The sequence below is a fragment of the Microtus pennsylvanicus genome, chromosome 4 (genome assembly GCF_037038515.1).
Source record: "Microtus pennsylvanicus isolate mMicPen1 chromosome 4, mMicPen1.hap1, whole genome shotgun sequence".
NCBI classification, from domain to species: domain Eukaryota; kingdom Metazoa; phylum Chordata; class Mammalia; order Rodentia; family Cricetidae; genus Microtus; species Microtus pennsylvanicus.
Window position 1 is genome coordinate 135,576,348 of NC_134582.1, and position 27,433 is coordinate 135,603,780.

The window sequence follows — 27,433 nt, forward strand, 5'->3', positions numbered from 1 at the left end:
GCTTATAAAAACTTTTGCACCAGCCTAATTTGTTTTTGATTTAGTTTTTTTTTTGTTTTATTGAAACAGAATCTCTCTACATAGTTATGACTGTTCTGGAACTCACTATGTATACCATATACCAGGTTGGCTTTGAACTCAAAGGTCTCTTTTGCCTTTGCTTCTCAAGTGCTGGGATTATAAATGCATGTAACACCATGCTGAGCTCCATTATGAAATTTTTTTTTTAAAAAATATTTATTATGGTACAATATTCTATCTGCATATATGTCTGCAGGCTAGAAGAGGACATCAGACCTCATTACAGATGATTGTGAGCCACCATATGGTTACTGGGAATTGAACTCGGGTCCTTTGGAAGAGCAGGCAATGCTCTTAACCGCTGAGCCATCTCTCCAGCCCCCTTGAAAACCTTTTTAAAAAATATTTATTTATTTATTATATATACAATGTTCTGCCTGTATGCCAGAAAGAAAGCATCAGATCTCATTATAGATAATTGTGAGTCACCATGTGGTTGCTGGGATTGAACTCAGGACCTCTGGAAGAACAGCCAGTGAGTGCTCTTAACCTCTGAGCCATCTTTCCAGCCCCCCATTTTGAAAATCTTAGATTGAATCCTATTCAGTAAAAAATTATCTTTCTTGAAATGTACTCAGTTTCAAGTAGGCTTGCCAGAATCCATATGTCTCTTATTACAGTGAGAAGGGATTATCTCCTGCCCTTGCTTGTAGTCTGCTATTAATAGTTGGCAAGAGGAGGAGGAGCTTTTGCCAGTGTAAAACACTTAGAGTAGGTGGAAGTTTCTAGGTGGCAGGCTTAGAATTGACTAGATTTACTTGTTTATAGGGTTACTCATCTCATAAGAGAACTAGAGTGCTTTCTTCTGTGGCTCAGATGAATAAAATCAAATCCTTGTATTGCTTTTTCTTTTCTGTGTCTCAAGCAGAGCTTTCAGCATGGGGGAGTTACCAGGTAGCCACTTTTTTCTTTAAAAAAAAATACTTATGTATATGAGTGCTCTATTTGCATGTATGCCAGCGTGACAGAGGTCATCAGATAGAAGAGGGTATCAGATCCCATTATAGATGACTGTGAGCTACCATGTGGGTGCTGGAAATTGAACTCTTCTGGAGGAGTAGACAGTACTCTTAACTGCTGAGCCATCTCTCCAGCCCTCCACTTCATTTTTTAAAAAAACTTGTTTTCTTTTTGGAATCTCATATAGAAGCTGAAGCTTTTTCTTATTGAGAGCTAAGAGAGCAGTATAGTCAAGAGCTGGAATAGCTGTAGTATGCTTGATGAAACTGAAGTGTGAGAAAAGAGGAGACATACTGATTCTAGTTTCAGACTTCATCCTTGGGCAGTGAGCACCAGCCCAAGGATTATATATTTAACTCCTCTGTTATTCATAGTGCTGAGAACTCAAACAAGGTCCTCATGATTGCTAGGTAGCTGTGGACTGTACACTGAGTTGTGCTCTTAAGCCTGCTTTTTAATTTTTTTCCCTTCTGAGATAGGGTTTCTCTGTGTAGCCCTGACTGTCCCATGCCTTTATCTTGCCAACCAGCTCCCAAATCATGACAGGGAGACTTATTAATTATGAAAACTTGGCCGGTAGCTTAGGCTTGTTTCTAATTAGTTCTTTTGGTGGGGGGTGGGATTTTTGTTTGTTTGTTGGTTTCGTTTTTGTTTTTTTGAGACAGGGTTTCTGTATCTTTGGAGCCTGTCATGGAACTCCAAGTTGGCCTCGAGACTCACAAGAAAGAGACTCACTGCCTGTCTCTTTCTCCCGAGTGCTGGGATATAAGGCATACACCACCACCGCCTGGCCTAACTAGTTTTTATAACTTAAATTAACCTATCCTCTGTGCCTGGAAATTCTGCCTATCAGCCTTTAGCTCTTTATTAAACTAATCAGAGTGACATATCTTCCTTTACACAGTGTAATCAGATATCTCAACAGCTGTCCTGGAACTCAGATCTTCCTGCGTGCTGGGATCAAAAGTGTGCACCACCACCACCTAGCTCAAAAAAAAAAATATTTTTTGATATAGAGTTACAGTCTGTAAGCCAAGCTGACTAGGAAAACTCGTGGCTGTCCTCTTACTTCAGTCTCCTAAAAGCCACAGTCATTATAGGCACGAAGCCAAGATCCTTACTTCTTTTTAACTTAGGGCTTTTTTCTTTTTCACTTATTCCGTTTATTAAAAATAGATTATTTTCACATATAATGTATCCTGATTATAGTTTCACCTTCCTCCCCATCTTCCCTCCCCTCTGGATCCACTCCCCTTCTGTCTCTCATTAGAAAACAACAGGCTTCTAAGAGATACCACCAAACATGACAACATACAACATAATAAAATAATGGAGCACAAGCAGTCAGTGAACATGACAACCCAACAGGAGGAAGAATCCCAACAGCAAGCACAAGAGTCAGAGACCCACTCTTTCTCACAGTTAGGAGTCTCATAAAATGACTAAGCTAATAATAACTAGCTATATCATATACACAGAGGGTATACGTACATTGGTACGTACATATATACATACATCATATGTATGCATATGTGTGCAGAGGCGCCTTCCTTGGTCACTATCCACCTTATTTTTTGAGACAGGATCTCTCACTGAACCTGGAGCTGTTGGATTCGGCTAGCCTGGCTGGCCTATAAGCTCCAGGGAGCTGCCTGTCTCCACCCACCAGTGCTGTTTTACAGATGTACACCTCCATGCCTGACTAGTACGTGGGTGCTGGAGATCCAAACTCAGGGCCTCTTGCTTAAGACTAATTCATCTCCCCAACCCTGGAATATAAGTTTTTAAGGTATATAGTAATGATTTTATGAATTTCGTTGATATATGTTGTAATGTGTTACATTTTGTCTTTTGTAAATTTGCGTCTTGTGTTTTTGTCTTTGGATAGTTTGACTAAGGGTTTGCCCATCCTCTTTTCAAAGATCAATTCTGTCGTGGAGTTTTTGTACTGTGTTTTTAATTTTTATTAATTTTTTTCCTGAATAAGTTTTCTATGCATGTGCATTTGTGCCTAATAGAGATCTTAAGTTGATGTCAAGTATTTTCCTCAGTTTCTTTCCACTTTTTTTTTTTTGAGACGAGGGTCTCATAGTAAGCTTTGAGCTCCCGGGTTTGGCCAGACTGACTGGCTGGTAAATCCCAGGGATCTTCCTTCCTGTCTCTCCCAGTGCTGGGATTTCAGGCGCTTTTAGATGGGTGCCGGGGATTAAGTCGGGGCCTCATTCTTTAAGGGAATAGAGTCAGCCCTTGATTCTAGTTAATTCTCTTTGTTTTGATTATGGCTTGGGATTTTCTTGTTTCTCTAAAGTCCTAAGGTACACCTGATGCTACTTATTTGAGATATTGTTGTTTAATATAAATACTAGGACTGTAACTTCCCTCTTAGGACTGCTTTCATTGTATCTGGTAGACTTTGATAAGCAGTGTTTTAATTTTAATTTACTTAAAATTTTTAAAAAATTTTTTTTTCTTATTGATTTCCTTAAGGATCAATTCAGTAGTATGTCATTTCTGCACCAAGAGTTTGTGCGGGTTTTTTTTTTTTGTGGTTTCTCTTGCCGTTCATTTCTAATTTTGCCCCACTTTATTGAAATAGAATATAAGAAGTGATTCAGATTCCTATATTGTCACTTTTTGTCCTACTATGATATCTTAAAGAAAAATTCCATGGGCTGCTATGTAGAATGCATACTTTGCAGTGTTTGGTTAGAATGTTGATATTTATGAGGTCCTTTTGATCTGTGATGTCATTGACGAATGAGAATGAGATATTGAAGTTACTATTTCTATATGAGATCTGTTTTATGAAATAGCTGGTGCATTTGTGGTGCTGTTTATCCGGACAGGGTCTTGCCATGTAGCACAGGCTTATCTCAAACTTGAGATTCTCCTGCCTCATTTTGAATGTTTCAGTTAATTATAGATTTGTACCATCAGGCTTCGTTGCTGTTTTAACTTCTGCTCTTTGCTGTCTCTTCCTTCTCAGACTCTGTGCTTTTCTTCTCTCTCTTTCATTTGAGATAAACTGTCCTCAAACTTGAGGAGATCCACCTGCTTCAGCAATGAGAGTGCTTGGGGATACAAGGTTCTTGTCCACTTCTGGTTCATGTAGTCTAAAATTCTATGTAAAATTTTTTGTGAACTATTAACTACACCGTAGTACTTTTGTATGTAGTTGCAATAAAAGGACATTTTAAATGTAAATTCAGTACTATTATCAAAATAACTATTGTTAAAGATTCTAATTTGTCAGAAATACTCTGAAAATTTAAACATTAGGTTTTTTTCAGGGGTGGTGTTGGAGGGAGCACATGCCATACATATTCTGTGGAGTTCAGAGGGCAGCTTGTTTGAGCTGCTTCTCTCTCTCCTTTTTTGGTATTCGAGATAGGGTTTCTCTCTGTAGTCCTTGCTGTCCTGGAACTCCTTCTATGGACCAGGCTGGCTTCGAACTTAGAGATTTGCCTTCCAAGTGCTGGGATTAAAGGTTTGCACCACCACTGCCCAGCATGTTGCTTCTCTCTTACTACCATGTAGGTCTGGGTGGTAAACTGCAGTATTTAGACTTGATTGTACCAGCTTGCTGTCCTTAATTTTTTTTTTTTTAAGACAGACCCTTACTGTGTAACCCTGTCTGGCCTGGAATTCTCAGCTTCTGTCTCTATCCCCCAAGTTCTTGGTTTAGACACATGCACCACTAAATCCAGCATAATGTTGTTATTATTATTATTATTTTTTTTTTGGATTTTCGAGACAGGGTTTTTCCGTAGCATTTTGGTTCCTGTCCTGGAACTAGCTCTTGTAGACCAGGCTGGCCTCGAACTCACAGAGATCCGCCTGCCTCTGCCTCCCGAGTGCTGGGATTAAAAGCGTGCGCCACCACCACCCGGCTATTATTATTTTTTAATTTATTTATTTATTAAAGATTTCTGCCTCCTCCCCGCCACCGCCTTCCATTTCCCCCCCTCCCCCATCAAATCCCCCTCCCTCATCAGCTCGAAGAGCAATCAGGGTTCCCTGTCCTGTGGGAAGTCCAAGGACCACCCACCTCCATCCAGGTCTAGTAAGGTGAGCATCCAAACTGCCTAGGCTCCCACAAAGCCAGTACGTGCAGTAGGATCAAAAACCCATTGCCATTGTTCTTGACTTCTCAGCAGTCCTCATTGTCCGCTATGTTCAGCAAGTCCGGTTTTATCCCATGCTTTTTCAGACCCAGGCCTGCTGGCCTTAGTGGGTTCCCGATAGAACATCCCCATTGTCTCAGTGTGTGGGTGCACCCCTTGCGGTCCTGAGTTCCTTGCTCGTGCTCTCTCTCCTTCTGCTCCTGATTTGGACCTTGAGATTTCAGTCCGGTGCTCCAATGTGAGTCTCTGTCTCCTTTATCGCCTGATGAAGGTTAATATTCAGGAGGATTCCTATATGTTTGTCTTTGGATTCACCTTCTTATTTAGCTTCTCTAGGATCGCGAATTATAGGCTCAATGTCCTTTGTTTATGGCTAGAAACCAAATATGAGTGAGTACATCCCATGTTCCTCTTTTTGGGTCTGGCTTACCTCACTCAGGATAGTGTTTTCTATTTCCATCCATTTGTATGCAAAATTCAAGAAGTCCTTGTTTTTCACTGCTGAGTAGTACTCTATACTTTCTTCATCCATTCTTCCGTTGAAGGGCATCTAGGTTGTTTCCAGGTTCTGGCTATTGCAAACAATGCTGCTATGAACATAGTTGAGCATATACTTTTGTTGTATGATAGGGCCTCTCTTGGGTATATTCCCAAGAGTGGTATTGCTGGGTCCAGGGGTAGGTTGATCCTGAATTTCCTGAGAAACCGCCACACTGCTTTCCAAAAGTGGTTGCACAAGTTTGCATTCCCACCAGCAATGGATGATTGTACCCCTTTCTCCACAACCTCTCCAGCAAAGGCTATCATTGGTGTTTTTGATTTTAGCCATTCTGACAGGTGTAAGATGGTATCTTAAAGTTGTCTTGATTTGCATTTCCCTGATCGCTAAGGAAGTTGAGCATGACCTTAAGTGTCTTTTGGCCATTTCAACTTATTCTGTTGAGAATTCTCTGTTCAACTCAATGCCCCATTTTATAATTGGGTTGATTAGCCTTTTATGGTCTAATTTCTTGAGTTCTTTATATATTTTGGAGATCAGACCTTTGTCAGTTGCGGGGTTGGTGAAGATCTTCTCCCAGTAAGTGGGTTGCCTTTTTGTCTTAGTGACTGTGTCCTTTGCTTTACAGAAGCTTCTCAGTCTCAGGAGGTCCCATTTATTCAATGCAGCATAATGTTAAAATACGAATGTCTTTCATAGCAATAGGGGAAACTTAAAAACAAAAATTAAATCTTGGTCCTGGATCTAACCCATGTTTACGATGGATATATAATGCGTTCTCAGATCTAGTCAGTGTTTGGAGTATTTGAATTACCCCCTCCCCCCCCAATCCTTCTGTGACCTTGACACTCATGAAAAATCGCCTACTGCTTTAGATTTTCTGTGGCTCTATTTCTGAACAGTATTACCCCCCCCCCCCACCCAGGGTGAGTATAGAGTTTATTCAGTGGGTTATGGAAAGAAAGGGAAGCGGGAGAGAGGAAGGGAGAAAGAAGCCTATTTCTGAAGTCTTAACAGTGTATTCTTTTTGGCATATACCATTGGTGAGAGGCAGATACTTTATCAGTTATATTCCTAGTCCCTTTTATATTAGTCAGGATTCTCTAAATTATCAGAATGCAGTATAATATTATGCATGTATACACACATACATACTTATATATGAGTGGCTATATTTGTTATATATTAACTTATATATATTATATATAATATATAAGAATGTCTATAGGCTGGATCCTCTTATCTGTAAGTCTGTATTATTTATTCTTTATAGCATGACATTAAAATTTATTGGCTTAAAACTATAATAAAAATTTATGGTCTTCTACCTATATATTGGTCAATAATTGGAGTTTAGCAGCTAGTTTTAGCTCAGGGTCTCTTATTCAGTTTCTTTAAAGATGGCTTAAGATGTGGTTGGGGTGGGGGCTGGAGAGATGGCTCAGCCATTGGGAGCACTGCCTGTTCTTCCAGAGGACCTGGATTCAATTCCCAGCACCTCCAGGGGCGTTCAGAACTGTTTGTAACTCCGGTTTCAGGGGACCTGACACCCTCACACAGACATACATGCAGGTAAAACACCGACACACATCAAATAAATACATAAATTGTTTAAAATTATTTATTTAAAATGGGGTTTGGAGGAGTGCGGAAGAAATCAGGGAGTAGGCTAACAATTCTTTTGAAGGATTGAGTTAAGGTGGGAGAACATTTTCCAAAATGCCTTACTCATGTGGTTTCACACTGGTATTAGTTGAAATTTTTGCAAAATGGATCATGGTATCTTAGGGCTACCTGAGTATCGTGACAGTGACAACTAGTCTTTCCAGTATGAACGAAAGAAGAGAGAAAAGCAATCTGTCTCAACACTACTACTTTTTTCTGGAGTGGTTGTGGCAAAACAACATGTGATTTGCTTTTTGTTTGTTCAGACTATTAATGGTATATTATCATACTCCTTTGGGGGAGGCTTGTGACAGGATTTCTCTGTGTAACAGCCCTGGCTGTCCTGGAATTCACCATGTAGACCAGGCTGGTCCGGATTTTTTTCTTAATTTTTTTTTTTAAAGATTCATTTATTTTGTGTATGAGTACTCTATCTGAATGTATGACTTTATGCCAGAAGAGGGCATCAGGTCCCATTATAGATGGTTGTGAACCACCATGTCGTTGCTGAGAATTGAACTAAGGACCACTGGAAGAGTAGCCAGTGCTCTTAACTCCTGAACCATCTCTCCAGCCCCCCAGGCTAGCGTTGAACTCACAGAGATCTACTTGCCTCAGCCTCTGCAGTACTGGGATTAAAGGCATTTACCACCACTGGCTGGCTCTCTCCATTTTTGCAGTATATATCTGTTGACTCCGTAGATCAGTGTTGGTCAATGAATGGGAGACATTACCTAGGGGTAAAGGTCTTTGGAGAATGATGGTTAATTTTACTAGTCAGCTTAGCACAACCTAGAATCACCTGAGAAGGGAGTCTCAATGAAGGATTGTCTAGATCATGTTTTTGTGGAGGGAATTGTCTTGATTGCATTAATTGAGTAGGAAGAACTACCCATTGCTGGATACATAGTTCCATGGACACTGGGTCCAGCTTGAATTAGAGTGGAGAAGTGCCTTTTTCATGGGTGTGTTTATTGTTCTTTCCTTTTGACTGTGGCTGTAATATGATATCTCTCAAATTTCTGCTTTTGAAATTATGATGACAAAGGTATTTTTGTAATACTTTTCTTTCCATATCTATTTCTTGGCATTCTACTGTTCAGTCTTCTTTTCCTTCAATAATGAAGAAGGGAGGAATCTACAGAAGTAACTAGGGAGTGGAGTGGATTAAGCAATGCAAGGAGAAATAAATGTCCTTTGGATTTAGTGCTAAAGCAGCTCTTGGGGATTTTTAAGGTAGTGGTTGGAGCAAAAACTCAATGAAGGTTTTAGCCTGAACACCAGGGTATAGTGAGAGTACTGAATTCTTTTAAGAGACTTATATATGGACCTGGAGAGGTAGCTCAACAGTTAGGAATACAGGCTATTCTAGAGGACCAAAGTTCAATTCCCAGCACTATATTCCAGTTTTAGGGAATCTGCCCCCTCTTCTGGCTTCCATGGGAAGCATTCGTGTGGTACACAGACACATATACAGGCAAAAACATCAACATATGTAAAAGAATAACAATAAGTAAACCTTAAAACTTTTTTTTTTAAGGATTAAAAAAATTAAATCTTGAGGCAGAGGCAGATCTCCATGTTTGAGGCCAGCCTGATTTAGGTCTACAGAGCAAGAATTCCAGGATAGTCACTATTACACAGTAAAACCCACCTTGAAAAATAATCTTATTTTAAGAACTTAGATATGAAAAAAAGTGTATGTATAAAGAACATACTATTTTTGCTCTAATTTGGTTCAGAAAGAAGTAAAGAAACATGAAGGTAAATGACTTTATTGAAGATAATGCTATGTAGAGTGGCTATAAGGAAGAGTGTTTATTATTAGAGAGTTGAAGTGTGGAGAAAGTAGGGAAGGGGAAACAGGTTTATTAAAAATACTGGCGCCTAAGGGCCAAGAAGATTTCATGAACTCCAACAGTGAGCATAATAAGAGGTTATAGAGTATAAGTTATAGTTTGTGGCACATGCTTTTAATTCTAGCAGAGGTAGGCCCACCTGGTCTACGTACTGAGTTCCAGGACAGTCAGTGATATGTAGAGAGATTTTTGTCTGGGAACCCCCTCCATTAAAATAGAGTATTGTCATTTAGTATTTCCTTGGTTCATTTTGGGTAGTGGCAGTATCTGTAGGGTGTTGGAACATGATTCTCCATGGGCTATCTAATTTTTGCAAACATCTTAGACTCATGAGGGACTCTGACTTCCTTTCTTCCTGATGATCTTATCCAGGTTATTTATGTAGCAGTTTTTGAAAATGGAAGCTCAGTTATTCCGAGCAAAGGGCAGATTTGCATATAGCTATGGAAAATAAAAAGATAATACCACCTTTTCTAGTAATTGACAGGCATACATACTGCACAAAGTTGGACTCCTTACAAGTTTCTTCTCTCATAAGGTAATACATTCCACTTAGTGATGACAAGTATAATATGGACCTCTTCATGATACCTTGTCATCACTGGAGCTTGGACCATCAGCACAGTGTAGTCTATTTCTGGTGTAGTGAGTAATAAACTCTTCTCTGTCAGTTTGGGAGCATTATGTTCTCTCCTGGCATCCACAATACTAAAGTGGGTACCTTGTTAGCATGTTCGCAGAGGCAGAGCTTGGGTTTCACATTGGCTGCTCTCAGTGCTTTCTGATAGGTGTGGACTCTGGAGGAATTTCTGATTGCTTCCTTTCCCCTCATACTTACTGTATATCTCGTAATTCTTTTCACCTTATATGATTATATTTAGACGTTCATTGTAATACTTGAACAGTTGAGTTTGTTGTGCTCTGTGATTTTTGATTTTGCTATCTAGTTACTTTTTGCGGTGTTTGTAGCGATTGCTGCTAATGGTCTTTTTTGTGTTTATGTTTTGTTTTCTCTCACTACTTTAAATGGGTTTGAAACTATTGGTCTCTCTCTCTCTCTCTCTCTCTCACTACTTTAAATGGGTTTGAAACTATTGGTCTCTCTCTCTCTCTCTCTCTCTCTCTCTCACACACACACACACACACACACACAGAGAGAGAGAGAGAGAGAGAGAGAGAGAGAGAGAGAGAGAGAGAGAGAGAGAGAGAGAGGAGACAGATCCTCATTCTATAGTTTAGAATGTCCTTGAATTTACTGTGTAGCTAAAGGGTGTTAGACTCATAATCAAGTTTGAGCCTTCTGAAACCTGGGATTATAATTTGGTGCAAGAGAATTTTTTTTTCCATTTAAAGTAGGCAATAACAGAAACAGATCAATCTGTTTTAGTTGTGCCTTTTCCATTAAGTGGAGAACCAAATGCTTTACTCTCAAATATGGGAATCAAATGGACACTGAGATTGAGCTCAACTATTAACATTTTAAAAATATGTATTTTTACTTTGTATAAATATTTTTATGTATGTGTATGTGCACGCTCTGTGCTCATGAAGACCAGAAGAAAGCATTGGATCTTCTATAACTAATGTTGTATTCTTTATATGTTTACTCATAGAATCCTTGAGATAATTTAGACTTGGCAGAAAATAGAGTTGAATTACATTTACAAATAGTAGGATAGAGTTGAATTTGAATCTAGTTTGTCTCTTTAATCTTCTCTTAACCACTGTATTATGCTTCTTAAGTATGCCAGTGTGAGTTAGAGTAGTAACAATTTTTTTTTCTTAATGTGTGAGGGTTTTAGCTTACATGTGTGTATGTATACTACTTTAATGCACTGTTTGTAGAGGCCAGAAGGCAGTGTCAGATCCCCTGGAGCTGGAGTGACAGACGGTTGTGAGCTACTATGTGTGTGCTAGAAACAGAACCTGAGCCCTCCACAAGAGCAACAAGTGATTTTTAACTGCTAAGTCATTACTCCGGCTCCCAGAGAAGTAATGGAGTTTATAGTGAGCTTATTTGATGTGAATTGAAAGGTCTGGAAAATGAGATACTTATAGAATGAGATATTTTTGGAGTTGCAGAGCAATGGAAAAGGTGCATGCTAGGTCATGGATGGTTCTGGATATTATTAGAAAAGTGATAGTATAAATATAAATAGGGCTATCAGAAACACTAACTGCAACTATGTGGACTTGAGTATGCATTTTATTTAAAGAGTCTGATTTCAGTAACATTGGGTAGTGAGATGGTAAACATTTGGAAGGCATTTGGAGTTCAGGATAGTTAGGCTCTTTCTTATAATGAAATAATTACTTTCTTTAATTCATAAAATATAGGAAATTATTTCAGTAGAGAAGAAGTTAGAATAATACTAGATAACTTGAGTGTTGAGGCCTTGCTTAGGAGAAATAACGAAGATAGTGAACATAAAAGAAGACAATTTTTTGGAATATATTATCTTCAAACAGGTTATGGTCTTTAAAAAAATTAACACACAAAAACACACATACAATATAAATGTTTGTTTCAGTTATTTTTTTGTCAAATGATAATTGTCTTCAGTCTTAATTTTGCTCTTTGACTTGAACTCTAGTTCAACATTTAACCAAGTTTTGCCTTTCCTTTCCTTTACTTAACTGACTTAATGTTAGGTATCTTGGGCTAGAGTCATAAGGTCTTTATGATCTCCATGACAGTTTCAGAAAGAAGTCAGCAGCTTCTGGGTGCTCTACCATTTTGCTACAGCTCCCAGTTTTTTCTTTGCTTTTTTAAAAATTAGATTAACTTATTTTATTATTACTTTTATTTAACAATCTAAGAAGTTTACAGCCATCAGCAGTTTCAGTGCATTTTCAGGTGCAGTTGGGAATCTCAGTGGATGGAGCTGTTATAGTGGACCTTGTAGGTAAAACATACATTGCATACTTTGAATAGCACGTGTGAAGGGATCTCTCACAAATTGACCTTATTGTTTGATTCTCAGCAAACTGACCTGGTCCACTCAACATGACCTTTATTGTTTCTGATGTTAGCGTTATTCTCTTTTTACAAGAAATTTATGACCTCTAGAAGATGGTAATTTGATTGATATACATGGTGTTAGGGCCTTCACATAGGTTTTGTTTGTTTTGTTTTTTCCTTTCTTTTCCACCTACTGTTTTCTCACAAATTCTTCTTTGATCCCACAAGGATCAAGGTTCCTGGTCACAGGAAGGGAGTTACTTTCCTTTGGTCACAACTATTTTCTGCAATGCTTGGATGATTAGCACCTCCTTAGTTTCCTTTTTAAAGCAGCCGAGGTTTCATAACTGTTACTTCTAGTCAGTGAATGAAAGCTGAGTGCCAAGTTGTTGAGGAAGTCTTCCCTCCCTCCCTTCTCTCCAGAGAGGGCTGACAATAAGAGTTCCACCTAGACAGCTCTTTAAATGTCCTTCCTGGTACTCAGCCTGTGATCCTTTTCTCAGTTCCATTTGTTTGTTATAGAAGTCATTGATTGCTTTATGGGTATACAGTTTTTCATTTATGTTTGCTACTCCATAGATTTCCTTGAAAATCACATATTAGCCTATGAGATTGTCTAAGTGAGGGTTTCTATTTCAGTGACAAAACTCTATGACTAAAAGCAACTTGGAGATCAAAGTTTATTTCATTTTACAACTTTCAGGTCACTAAGAGAAGCCAGGGAAGGAGGCAGAAACTGAAGCAGAAGCCTTGGAGAAACACTGCTTGCTGGATTGATTTCCCCCTGGCTTGCTCAAGTTAACTTTCTTTTTATACCCTCAGGACCACCTGCCCAGGGTTGGTATCACCCAAAATGGGCTAGGCACCTCCACATCAATCACTAATCGGGAAATACCCCCACAGACTTGCACAAAGGCCAATATGGATATAGGAGTTTTCTCAATCGAGTTTCTTCTTGAGTAACTATAGCTTGCATAAGTTGAGAAAAAAACCTAATCAGGACAGAAGCTCTAGTGCTAATATTACACTTTTATCACCAAACTTACCCAGAAGTGCTGGGATTAAAGGCCTGTGTAAGTATTGGCTATCCAAAATGGCACTTTGTGATTATTTTCTTCAGAGCAATCAGTCTGCCTCTTCTCTTCCTTCCCTCCTCCTCCTTTACAATTCTAGTGGATATCCTAGTTTGCTTTCTGTTGTTGTGATAAACACTGACCAAACCTAGTTTTAGACCAAACTGGCTTTGAACTCACAGAGATCCTCCTACCTCTGCTGTCTCCTAAGTGCTGGGATTAAAGGTGTGCGCCACCACACTTGGTGAAGCTGGACAATTTCAGTGGTGCAAGAAAAAGACATGAATTTGGTGAATAATTTGTATAATGCATTTTGGGGGTTTAAGACAGGCTCTCATATATAGTTCAAGTTTACCTCAAACTGCCTGTGTGGTCGAGGATGACCTTGAACTCCAAATCCTTTTGACTAAGTGTAAGATTATAGGCTTACACTATACTTCTCTAGCCTATTCTTGAAGCCATGAGTGATTATAGAAAATTAAATAGGGTAGAACATTTAAAAAGTGTTTATACTTATCTTCCACTAATCCAAAATAGTCTTCATTACTAGTGGTATCCTAGATTTTTTTTTTCTGGTGCATACACAAATAAAAAGAATGGTTGGATAGTTGAAAATTATTTTGTTAAGTGGGTGTGAAATAGATTTTGATTTTCAAATAAAAATTTCAGCCCCACCTAACCTTTCTTCTGCCTTGCTATTGGCTGTTCAGTTCTGTATTAGAAAAATGAGGTGCTTTAAACAGGCAAAGTAACACTTCACTGAGTTAACATACAATAATGCAATACATGTTTGCATCATTAAAATAAATGTTCCACAGCATAAACAAAAGTAACACACCTTATAATTATATTCTACAACATATATTGGAAGAATATAGTCAGTTAGGGGCTGGAGAGATGGCTCAGAGGTTAAGAACACTGGCTGTTCTACTAAAGGTCCTGAGTTTAATTCCCAGCAACCACATGATGGCTCACACCATCTGTAATGAGATCTAGTGTCCTCTTCTGACCTGCAGGCATACATGCAGGCAGGAAACTAAATATAATAAACAAATAGTCTTTAAAAAAAGAATATAGTAAATTAATATAGAAATGACTTAACATGGCCCTGCTCCCCCCACCCCCAAAAAAAAGCCACACAAAAAACCTCTTTATACAGAAAATTGCAGTATAGTTCATCTAGGCCAGAATTATTTGTACCTTATAAGTTAATGTAATCAAACACATTTTAGTATCCATACATAACAATTCCTAATTCCACTGTTGTGCTTTCTTTGGCTTGTGATTTGGTTGTATTATTCTTGCCTTTTTCTTAGTTATTTACTGTTCCTTGATAAAGTACGCCAAACTTTTATTCATGTCATGTCAGCTGGGTTTATTCTTGGGCCTGTAGAAACTGCTGGCTGATTTGATGCTTGTTATTGGTCTTATTCAAGGTACCTCAGTTCTTTCACGTATCTTACTGTTCACGTGACCTTTCTAGCTGCTTTCTGCAAGACCATCAAGTGTGTTATTTTTAATATTTACTTTTTCTGTAAATTAATATTTTCCTTGCATGTTTGTCTGTGTGAGGGTGTTGGTAACCCTGGAACTGGTGTTACAGACAGCCGTGAACTGCCGTGTGGGTCCTGGAAATTGAACCTGGGTACTCAGGAAGAGCAACTCTGACCCATTTCTTTCTTCCTACACCAAGCATTTTTTTTTAATGATTTATTTATTAGCAGAGCAGTGGTGGCACACACCTTTAATCCCAGCACTCGGGAGGCAGAGGCAGGCGGATGGTGAGTTTGAGGCCAGCCTGGTTTACAAGAGCTAGTTCTAGGACAGGCTCTAAAACTACAGCGAAACCGTGTCTCGAGAAACCAAAAAGACAAAACAAAACAAAATTATTATATATACAGTGTTTTACCTGCATGCATGCCTGAAGGCCAGAAGATAGTATCAGATCTCATTACAGATGGTTGTGAACTGAGGACCTCAGGAAGAACATTAATCCATGAGCCATTTCTCCAGCCTTGGGGCAATGTAGATTACTTCAGTAGTAGAGGTGGAAGCTATACAAAGCTTCTTAAAGTTCCTTTTTCCTAGATTTAAATACCACATCCTGTCTGTTGCAGTGAGTCATAAGGCTAACTCGGGGTTGGAGGAGAGAATACTTTTTTGTTGTAATAAGCGCTGCAGTGCTCTGTTGTAAGGAGCGGTGGGTTGTGTTCCTGCCACCTCAGCTCCCGCATGGCTAGCTCTATCCAAAATAATTACGCAGAAACTGTATTCTTTTAATCACTGCTTGGCCCATTAGTTTTAACCGCTTATTGGCTAGCTCTTACATATTGATCTAACCCATTTCTAATATTCTGTGTAGCCCACGAGGTGGCTTACCAAGGAAGATCTTAAACTGCGGCTGTGTCAGGTGGGAGAATCATGGCGACTCTCTGACTCAGCTTCTTTCTCCCAGCATTCTGTTCTGTCTACTCCGCCTACCTAATTTTCTGTCCTATCAGGCCAAACAGTTTTCTTTATTAGTTAACCAATGAAAGCAACAGATAAGATACAAGACCCACCTCCATCACTTTTTGATAGAACAATGGTGTTCAATTGCCAAAAATGGAAGTATCACTGTTTTGGAGTAATCAATTAAAAGAAGTATAAAAAAGTTTGTTCTAAAATTTGAATGAAAGGTTTTATTCTGTTTACATTTTTTTTGTTTCACTGTATTTATACTACAGCCAGAAACAGTGGTTGTTTTTAGAATGTTGTATTAAGAACTGTATCCTTTATTTTTATGTGTTTTGTTCTGCTCGAATATAATAATGCTTTTTAGGACAGGGAAAGGAAACTTATTCTTCTTGCCTTGAACAAGTAAAGTGGTTTAATGGGTTAAGTTTTTATGCATTGTGGGAAATAGATAGATTCAATTAACTGAATAATCATACACAGTACTGAGAACATTTTCGTAGAAAACCTTTGATAGTAAACAAAGTTGGGATCTTATGTAATTTCTTATTTAACCACGTTTTTTTTTGTATTGAGGTGTAGATTGTTCTAGTGCTTCAGTTATATTAGTATAACCTTGCCTTGCCCTCCCCCCTTTGTTGTTTTTGTTTTGCTTTTGGTTGTTATTAGAAACTGAGGAAACAATTTCTTTGCTCGAGTTCCTTTGTCCTAATGTCTAGTTACTGGACGTTCAGTCCATGGAGGTGCTCATAAAGAGTCACAGCACTGAGGTGGTTCAGGTAGGGTATTTCTCATTTTAGGTCTTACACAGGAGCCACTTCTTTTCAAAACAATGAAAGCCCAAAGAATTAATTATGTGTGTGTGCTTTGTGAAGTGTCCTGTAGATCTTAAAGTGCTATTTATAAAAACTATATTTTTAGGAAGGAAAAAAATCTATTTTTGCTACATATAATTATAGCAAATAGAGACAGCCTTTAGTTATTCATTGCTATTACTTAGATTGGACAAAGATAAGGAAGGGCCATTTTAAAATAATTTTTATACATAACTGAAAAAATGGGTGATTTTTTAAACAAAGGTTATAAAAGAATATTACATATATATGAATTATTAATTTTAAAACATCTTTTGTTTATTTTTAGAAATACAAAGAAAAGGACAAACACAAACAGAAACACAAGAAGCAACCAGAACCATCACCTGCCTTGGTTCCTTCGTTGACTGTTACTACAGAAAAAGTAAGATTGAAGTATCAAATTTTGTTTTTTTAAAATATTTATTTATTATGTATACAGTGTTCTGTTTGTTTGTGTGCCTGCAGGCCAGAAGAGGGCACCAGATCTCATTACAGATGTCTGAGCCACCATGTGGTTGCTGGGAATTGAACTCAGGACCTTTGGAAGAGCAGGCAATGCTCTTAACCTCTGAGCCATCTCTCCAGCCCTCAAATTTTGTTTTATGTAATTAATGAAATACTGGTTTTTAACTTCCAAGGAGTCTCTTGATTCCCAGTGTTCTGGTTACAATTTTGCCCACCTTTCTAGCCATGTATGCACTTAGAACTATCGCCTTTTTAGTCCTTTATGCTGTTTTCTGTTTATTCTGTTCTTGTCTTCAAGGACCATGTATAGATAACAAGTGAATGACACCATCTAAATTAAGAAATAGCGTTTAATTCAGACTTCAGCTACCTGTGACTTAGAAATCTGGCTTCACCACTTAGTAATTGAACCTTAGGTTGATTTACCTCTCTGCAACACTATTTCAATACCTGTAAAATAGGGGAAATAATAATTGGAATTGATTAAGATAAAATATTTAATGTTACTAATGTTAAATATTATTACAAACATTAAAAGAACACATACATCTGGTTCATATTAATTGTTAGGCATCACTCAGATTATCATAAGATGATTTGAAAATAGCCTAGAAATGGGAACATTTGGCTGGGAAAGAGGAGTGAGTGAGGAAGTGCATTTGGAGATGAGGCCAATATAAGGGTCTCTCCACAAAGGTCTAGCTACATAGGCCTCGTGTAAAACCTTGCCTTGGTGTTAGTGAAAATGGAGCTATTAGGCAGAACTGAAATTAAATATGGTTTGTAACTTGAGTTTTATAAGGTGTTTCAGTTGCTTTGGTGAAGGGATGGGAAGGAGAGAAGGTAGGAAGACTAGACGCCAGAGAGGCTATAAGGAGGTTCTTAAAATAGCCTGCCACTGAAGGTGGTACTAAACGTGGAGATACAGGGGTGCTCAAATTTTGGGTACATTCAAACACGAACCCCTTCTGATTTTCTAAAAGATACGTGTGAGGCTTTAGAAGAAAGAATTGTCATGTATACAGGTTTTGGTATCAGAACATGTTACCACAGTTCAGCATTTTAAAATAAAATAAAAATTTATCATGTCTCTGGTTCTGTTTGCAAGATAGTCTGGATACATTGTACTAGTATATCATAGGTAAAGGCTAAAATCAGAGTGTCAGATCGCCTCTCAGTGGGATGAATCTTCTAAACTCAGGTTGTGGTTGTAGGATTTTGAGGCTCCATTTCTGTGTCAGCCACCCCCTTTCCAGGCAGCCCACTTTTCTTCCCTAGGTCCCTGTCCCTGGTCAGCTCCTTCATCCCAGAGCAGGGAGCATCATGTTTAGTGTTTTTCTAACTTTACCTCTGCTGTGTCTTCTGCCTTTAATTAATTTGCAGTCCTTTATATTCAGAACCAGATTGTCTTATTTTTATGGTAGAACAGGAGGTGAAAGAGGAAAAAGCCTTTGATTTTGGTACCTGGAGATTTAGTTTTTGTGTCATTGTTTTTCTGTTTTGTTTTGTTTTTTTCGAGACAGGGTTTCTCTGTGGTTGTCATTGTTTTTCTAAAAATTTCATAGAAGCATGTAAGCATCAATTTATTTCTGTTTTTAAATTTGTGACAAATTAAGCCTAATCGTTAAAAAAAGTAATCTTAATAGATCCGTTACTTTTTATAATTAGTAGGGGACATAGTAGTTTTCTTACCATCATTGCCAATCACTTAAGGGTTTTAATTTTGCGTCCCCAGGGGTCTCCACATGCAAGAAGATTTTCTGTAGTTAGTGAGATTTCCTTCTTGCAGTATTTATAGGAGAGGATAAAGACCACCCTCCCTCCCTTGCTGTTTCCTTCTTTCTTTCCTGTTTTGTATTGAAGTTAGAATACCAGGCCTCATTACTGCTAGGCAAGTGGTTTCCTACTGAGCTGTACCCCAGCACCAGCCCTGTAAGACTTGTTTACTTTCAAGATGGGGTTTCTCTGAGTGACAGCCCTGGCTGTCCTGGAAATGCACTTTGTGGGCCAGGCTGGCCTCTGCCTCCCTAGTGCTGGGATTAAAGGCGTGTATCACCACCTTCTGCCGAGACTTTTTGAATTGCTTTCCTATGTTTAATTTTTATACTTTAAAATTTTAACGATTAATATTTTAAGAAATCTTACAGACTTTTGTTATAATGAAGTCAAAGTACAAATTTATAAAAGTCACTTTTTTGTTGTTCTTTCCCTGCACTATCTACCAAGACAGTTATATTTGAAGGTTAAGTTTTTCTTTTCTTTGTTTTTTGTTTGTTTTGACACAAGGTTTCTCTATGTACCCCTGGATGTTCTGTAGACTAGGCTGACCTCTCTACCTCAGAGATCTGCCTGCCTCTCTCTCCCCAGTGCTGGGATTAAAGGCATGTGCCACCATTACCTGGCTACTTTTTAAAGTAATCTTAATTTGGAAAAAATATAAATGCTTATTTTATAATAAAGTTCAGTATACCAGATACATTGGTTATTTTGTTACTTTTAATTTAGTTATAATTGTTATGTAATAAGTTACACATATTTAAAGTAAAACAATATTAAAATTATAAAGAGGATGATAAGGAGGAAGCAGGTCTCGGTGTGTTGATTTGCCTGGCTAGAAATTGCACAGAATGCCACCTATCTCTGTCTCCGGAGTGAGTGCTGGGGTTAAAAGTGTGCAGCGACACAACAAAAAATGCATTTTTGATAAATTTTCAAGTACATGTACTAATAAAAACTACCACCATGGTTTTAGGTAAAAAATGTGTTTTACAATTATCTTCTGTGTCTCCCATTCCCATCTCTTCTTAGGTAATTCTGCTTTTTGTAGCTTTAAATTAGCTTGAATTCTTTAGAAAGTTTAAAAGGAGAAACATACAGTGTGACACTTTTTAAATTTTAGTTTGGATTATTTCATTCTGCATAAGATTTGAACTGTGTTATGTCTATCAATAGTTGAATCATTTTTGTCATTGTCTACTTTCTTGTTTTATGGCTAGAATAGCTTGCTTATTGATTCAGTAGTTGGTGAATATCTAGGTTTCTGGTTTGGGGCTATTACAAATAAAGCTGCTATGAGCATATTGCAAGCCTTATATAGATAAATGCTTTTTATCTTTTTGACTTTTGTGTAGCACAAATAATTAAAACCTAGAGACAGATATTGGGAAAAACAGAGTAGCCAACCACTCGAGAGACCTTTTACCTCTCTCTACCAATGCTCAGACCTAAGGGACGATCTTCACATTGCCAAACCTCAGACTGGATCCCTTATATTCTCTCTGCCCAGCCACATTGCTCCTCTGTCCACCTCCCTATTGTTGGGGTTAAAGGCACGTGATCCCCAGTGCTGGGTTCACCTTTGTATGAGCTCTGTTTTCCTTTTAGACAGACAGTTTTAATGTTCTGTAGCCCAGGGATTGAACTCACAATCCACCTGCCTCAGCCTCCCAAGTGCTGGGATTAAAGGCATATGCCACAACTGCCCGGCTTTGTTCTCTTTATTTTTAATTTTAACTGCTGCTTTACTTGGGATTAGTGTTGGCATATCTTTATTCATCCATTTCCTTCATACTCTGTGTGTCTATACTTAATGCCTTAGTTACTTTTCTGTTGTGATAACATTGACAAAGGCAACTCAAGAAAAGTAGCTTATTCTGTCTAATGGTTCCAGGATAAAGTCCATCCTGGCAGAGAAATCCCAGCGCTAGGAGCCTGTCTGAGCCGTGGCGAGTTAGTCACACGGAACTTGCAGAGGGAAATGGCTGTCTGTGCTAAGCTCTTCCACTTTTTTGGTTTTTGAGTCAAGGTTTCTCGGTGTAGCTTTAGAGACTGTCCTGGAACTCACTCTGTAGACCAGGTTGGCCTCAAACTCAAGAGATCCACCTGCCTCTGCCTCCTGAGTGCTGAGATTAAAGGTGTGCACCATCACCGCCACTGAGGTACTCTTCTACTTGAGTCCATGATCCTAGCCCAAGGACTGTGGCTGCCTGCAATGCTGAAGCCTTCCTACCCCCAATTAACCTGACCAAGATAACCTCCCTTGAATAAGCCAGGTGGTCCTAATGTCATCATGTCAACAGTTTAGATTAACCATTGAAAGTAGGTTTCTTCTAGGCCACACATGGTTTTTGAACTTTGATCTACTCTGACAATCTTTCTGTGATTAAACCATGTTTAGGAAACTTAATTTATATACTATGGCTACCAGGGACCTTAATTGTTACTATTTTCTATTTGTTGATTTTGTTTTTTCTTTTCTCTATCATTACAGTCTTTTGTGATTTTTTTTTTTTTGTATTCTGTTCTCCTTTTTTTTTTTGTTCTCCCCTTCCTCTCTTTTTGTTTCTGGCCTTTATCTTGCTTATAATGGTCTATTCTATTGAGGCACTGTTTGAGGATCTTCTGTGTGGCTCTAGGTGGACTCGACTTAGTGTTCTTGTGTATTGGTTTCCAGAATGCTAAAATTGGGTGTAGGTTACCATACCTTTTATTGAACATCAAACCATACACACACTTTTAATTACTGGCTCAATGATTTTGATATTCTTGTTGTATCTGATGCTGTTTTGATGCTCTTAGTTTTTTTTAATTTTAATTTTTATTAATATTTATTGAGCTCTACATTTTTCTCTGCTCCCCTCTCTGGCACTCCCCTCCCCACTTTAACCCTCCCCTAGGTCGCCATGCTCCTAATTTACTCAGGAGATCTTGTCTTTTTCTACTTTCTACTTCCCATGTAGATTAGATTTATGCAAGTCTCTCTTAGTGTCCTCATTATTGTCTAAGTTCTCTGGGATCTTTGCTTTATGTTTAAAAATCGCCTATGAGTGAATACATGTTGTGATAATTGTCTGGGTTATCTCACTCAAAATAATGTTTTCTAGCTCCATCCATTTTCCTGCAAAATTCAAGATGTCGTTTTTTGTTTTTTTTTTTTTTTTTTTTTGCTGTGTAGTACTCCATTGTGTAAATGTACCACATTTTCCTTATCCATTCTTCTGTCGAGGGACATTTAGGTTGTTTCCAGGTTCTGGCTATGACAGACAAAGCTGCTATGAACATAGTTGAGCACATGTCCTTGTTGCACGGTTGAACATCCTTTGGATATATACCCAAAAGTGGTATTACTGAGTCTTAAGGAAGGTTGTTTTCTAATTTTCTTAGAAATCACCACACTGACATCCAAAGGGGTTGTATCAGCTTGCATTCCCACCAGCAATGCAGAAGTGTTCCCTTTTCCCCTCAACCTCTCCAGCATAAGTTGTCATCAGTGTTTTTGATCTTGGTCATTTTTATAGGTGTAAGATGGAATCTCAGAGTTGTTTTGATTTGCATTTCTCTGATGACTAAGGATGTTGAACATTTCCTTATGTCTTTCAGCCATTTTAGATTTCTCTTTTGAGAGTTCTTTGTTTAGGTCTGTACTCCATTTTTTTAAATTGGATTATGTCTTCTTTTGGTGTCCAATTTCTTGAGTTTTTTTGTATATTTTGGAGATCAGACCTCTGTCTGATGTGGGGTTAGTGAAGATCTTTTCCCATTCTGTAGACTGCTGGTTTGTCTTGTTGACTGTGTCCTTTGCTTTACAGAAGCTTTTTAGTTTTAGGAGGTCCCATTTATTAATTGTTTCTCTCAGTGTCTGTGCTGCTGGGGTTATATTTAGGAAGTGGTTCTCTGTGCCAATGTGTTCAAGTGTACTTCCCACTTTCTCTTCTATGAGATTCAGTGTGGCTGGCTTTATGTTGAGGTCTTTGATCCATTTGGACTTGAGTTTTGTGCATAGTGATAGATAGGTCTATTTTCATTCTTCTACATGTTGATATCCAGTTATGCCAGCACCACTTGTTAAATATGCTTTCTTTTTTCCATTTGTTATTTTTTGCGTCTTTGTCAAAAATCAGGTGTTCAAAGATGTATGGATTGATATCTAGGTCTTCTATTTGGTTCCATTGGTCCTGCTGTCTGTTCTTATGCCAAAACCAGGCTGTTTTCAGCACTGTAGCTCTGTAGTAGGGTTTGAAGTCAGGGATTGTGATGTCTCCAGAAGTTCTTTTATTGTACAGGATTGTTTTGGCTATCCTGGGTTTTTTGCTTTTCCCTATGAAATTGAGTACCATTCTTTGAGGTCTTTGAAGAATTTTGCTGGGATTTTGATGGGCATGAATTGAATCTATAATGTTCTTAGTTTCTTAAAGATTTTTTTTTAAAAATAATCTTTTAGTAGTCCTTGCTTGCTGCAGAGATTACCATGTCCTAGTAAAAGGAACCAGAGTAAATAGACAAACCTTCAGTAGTATTCTGGTGTGAGGTATGGGCAGAGAAGGCTTTCTATATTTGTATTAAGTCTTAGAACTTAAGTGTTTCTGTGACCATGAATTTTACAAATGTTTCTCCGTTTTTAACCATCCCTCTACCTCCCTCAAGGGGGAAAACAGGGTGTACTGATAGAAGTTATAGTCCCCCAACCCCCAGCACTGATAAAACTCTAACATGTCAAGGTATGGTTAGCTAGTTCCTCCCAAGGGCAGGACTTGTTAAGTACAGAATGCTTTGAATGGTTCTAAGATTGCTGCCAAGCCTTACAATCAGAGTTGATTCCCAGGCTCCATCCACATGGTCTAAGAAAAAAACAGCTCTGACAGATAGACACACGAATGTGCACCGTAGCACACCCTTCCCCACGGAATCAATAACAACAGACAAAAACAGATGTTCTAAGTACTCTCCGGTGGTTTCTTTTGTGAATCCCTGGGGACTATTCTCCTAAATTCTCTGAGGACCTGCTAGAGTTTCTAGAGGTAAAATTCTCAACTGTGAGGGTCCTCCTGGGAGTTTTTCTCTTGGCCTGGTCTACACTGACCTGTTAGGTTTCCCAGCTCTAGTTTAGTTGCTTAATCTGGTATAAGTTAAGTCATGTTTCTATATTTTATTTGCTTCTCTAGTGTGTTGGGGAGCAGCTTGTTTGTGACTACTTTTCTGATGATTTTCAGGCTGTTATGTACACTTTGTATGTGTTTCATTTCAGAGTGAAGACTTAAAAGCTCTTTAGGTTGGACTACAAAGTAGGAATCCTAATGTCTTAGACATTTACTGATAGAAACTACATTTTCTAACTTTGGTGTAATGTTTGCTTTTTTATGGATTGTTAAGAAAATATCTTGTTTTTTTATTTTGATTTCTTCTTTGTTGCAGAGGTTAATTAGAATTCTTTTAGTGCCAGACGTTGGTGGCGCAGTCCTTTAATCCCAGGAGGCAGAGACAGGTGATCTCTGTGAGTTCAAGGCCAGTCTGGCCTACAAGAGCTAGTTCCAGGACAGGCTCTAAAGCTACAGAGAAACCCTGTCTCCTCCCCCTCCCCCCCAAAAAAAGAATTGTTTTACTTTGTTTTGAAATATCTTCCATTTATCTTGGTTATTTGTTTTTAATTTACTCTTTATGTCACTTCCTTTAAATTTATTGACTCTTTTGTGTTGTTTTGTTTATTTCCTAACTCATTTTTTTACTATTTGTTCATCCAGTTATTGTTGAAAGATAGGTATGAATAGCTGAGGGTTTGAAGGTAATGGGAGGAACGAACTATGCAGGTGAAACATAATATCAGGAAGGGAGACTCTAGCAGGTTACTCTGGGTTGAATGTGGGTGGGTATATAGGTATACACACAAGCTGACAGAAGTATGCACAAAGGCCAGAAACACACAGGTAGAGAAAGAAGCTCTGTCTGCCTGGATCTTACTATGTAGACCATGCTGGCCTTGAAGTCACAGAGACAGGATAAGATTCTGTCTTTCCACTGGCTTCCAAGGTTTAAACTCAAGTCTCCATTTCTGTTTTTTGAATTAGGATAATTTCTATAATGGGTTCTCCAAGTTATCTAGGGAAAATCTGTGGCTCTTTTGAGACTTTTGTCTGTAGTGTGAATTCTAGTTTGTCTTAATAATAAAAGCACAGAGTCAGATATAGGGGTAAATGCTGACAGGTAGAGAAGTAGAGCAGCCAGCCCCTAGTTCTTCTACGACATCCTTCCCACTGAATAGGGTGTCCTATCTCTACTAGTCCTCAGTCTGCACTCCTATCCTCCTCCTGCCTTATATTCCTCTCTGCCCACCCATATCCCTTCCAGTCTACACCTTCTTAGTGTTGGAATTAAAGGTGTGCGACTAGGTACTGGGATTAAAAGTGTAAGCCACCACTGCCTGGCTCTGTTTCTCTTTGAGACTGGATCAATCTAGTGTAGCCCAGGGTGGCATTGAATTCACAGAGGCTTCTGCCTCCCCGAGAGCTGGGATTAAAGGTTTGTGCTACCACTGCCTGGCCTGTGGCTGACTAGTATCCTGCCCCTAACTCTGATTCTCAGGCTAACTTTGTTACAGCACAAACGAAATATCATATTTGTCCAGTATTTTACACCTACTCATGATTGAAGAAATAGCCCTTCTCTGTTGTTACTTTCCAATTCACCAGCATAAATGACAGAGCCTTGTACAACAGTATGACACAAATACAGATTTTAAATAAAACCATAACTGAAAATTTTGGTTCCCTAGTACAGAGTCATTTCTTCTTTATAAATTTAAGGGTTTTGTTTAAAGTAGGAAATAATTTGTACCTAGTATAGCAACATAGTAGTTATATTAATGTCATATTTTAGCAGCAGCCTAGTGACTCCAGGCTGTGAAACAAAGCATATTCTTAATTACTCATTAAATTGCCTGTAAATCAGAACGACCAATGTTTGCACGCATTAATTGATTCTTATTACAACCAAATAGCCAGTTTTCTTTCTAGTGGAAAGAATAGAGAGACTGTATTATGGGGCTAGGAAGATGGCTCAGTAGGTAAGAGCTCGTCAGAGGACCCAGATTTGGTTCCTAGCCCCAAACTTGGTGATAACAGCCACCTGTAACTCTTAGTTCCAGAAGATCTGACACTCTCTTCTGACTTCTGCAGGCGCTGCATGTTCATGGTAAATAGACAAAATATCTATAACACATAGAATAAAAATAAATGAAGCCTTTAAAATTACATTTGTAAATGTTAATTTAAAAAAGGACTGGGGCTGGGCGGTGGTGGCGCATGCCTTTAATCCCAGCACTCAGGAGGCAGAGGCATGTGGATCTCTGTGAGTTTGAGGGTTGCCTGGGCTACAAGAGCTATTCCAGGACAGGCTCCAAAGCTACAGAGAAACTCTGTCTCCAAAAAAAAAAAAAAAAACAAAAAAAACCAAAAAAAACCAAAAGGGACTGGGGTTGCTAGAGACAGGGTTCAGTGAGTAAAAGCACAAGTACTGTTTGTAGAGGATTTGGGTTCAGTTTTTAGCACCCACGTGGTGACCTTGGGTTCATTACTCAACCACCCTTAGGATGGTAGCTCAGAATCAATTTCAGGGGTATCTGACCTCTTCTTTTGAACTCAAGCATGCACTTGGTGTACCACATACGTACATGCAGGGAAAACACTCGTATACACTTAAAAACCAGAAAAGGCTATACTGCCTTCAGTCGAGTGTCCTAGCCACCTTTCTTTGACTTTGACAGCATACACAATGGGATCATTATAAGGAAGGAAGGGTTTTTTTTAGATCATAGTTTCAGTGTAGAGTTGCTTGGTCTCATTGCTTTAACCTGCATTGGTAGAGGTCATCTGTTCATCTCAAGGTGAAAAGGGGAAGTTAGCCCCTAAGTGTCTTCTTCACAGGCACGTCCTTGGTGCCTAATTCCACTAGGCCCCACACGTAGGTTCCACTGCCTTGACTTGTTAGCCAGGTCTTAGCATTGGGTCCTTGGATATATTCAAGATCTAAACTCTAGCAAGTATCAGGGATCTGCCTGCCACTGCCTCCCAAGTGCCACCACTACCCAGCAAGATTTGATTTTCAAAACATTTCTCTTAGTTTTTTCTTTTGAACATTGATTTTGCAAAAATCATCAGTCATTTTTAAAACTGATTTTTTATTATTTTTCAATTTCAAGTTTATTCTCAGACTAAGTATTGCATAGAAATTAATACTTGTGTATCTTTAGATTTTTTAATTTCACATTACGTTTGATAACAGGTATATCACAAAGATTTATTCAAAATTTATTACTAGTTATGTTCAAGGTAGTGTATTTAAACACATCGGATACTTGTGAATATACTGGTGATATAAAGTCTCTTGCTCCTGAGGGATGCTATGAATCATGTTAATTAGCATACATCTAGTTTGTGTACATCCACACTCACTTTATTTGCCTTTATTTGGCCATACGTTGCATTTCTAAAAAGATGATTTCTAAACCCAGAAACTGCTTGTCTACACAATCTTTATCTTATTTTCCTTTAGTCATATGCTTTACCTCACATCATATAGCTTTACTTCAGTTTGCAGAGAAATGATTTGTGTTTCAAATACTGGAACTTTGTTGTTACGTTCTAGGAGGGAGCCTAATGCATG

The 27,433-nt window shown here is 38.4% G+C and overlaps 1 protein-coding gene and 1 pseudogene across 14 annotated transcripts in view; one reads left to right on the forward strand and one right to left on the reverse strand.

Annotated features, from left to right (window-relative positions):
* Positions 1 to 27,433, forward strand: part of Mllt10 (MLLT10 histone lysine methyltransferase DOT1L cofactor) — a 151,799-nt gene that overhangs the window by 58,134 nt on the left and 66,232 nt on the right. For all 14 annotated transcript variants that reach the window (XM_075970575.1, XM_075970573.1, XM_075970576.1 and 11 more), the window contains one exon: positions 16,821 to 16,916. In XM_075970575.1, coding sequence (XP_075826690.1) covers positions 16,821 to 16,916 — 96 coding nt within the window. The remainder of the gene's footprint in view (positions 1 to 16,820; positions 16,917 to 27,433) is intronic.
* On the reverse strand, positions 11,996 to 15,457 carry LOC142848560 (elongin-C pseudogene; annotated as a pseudogene).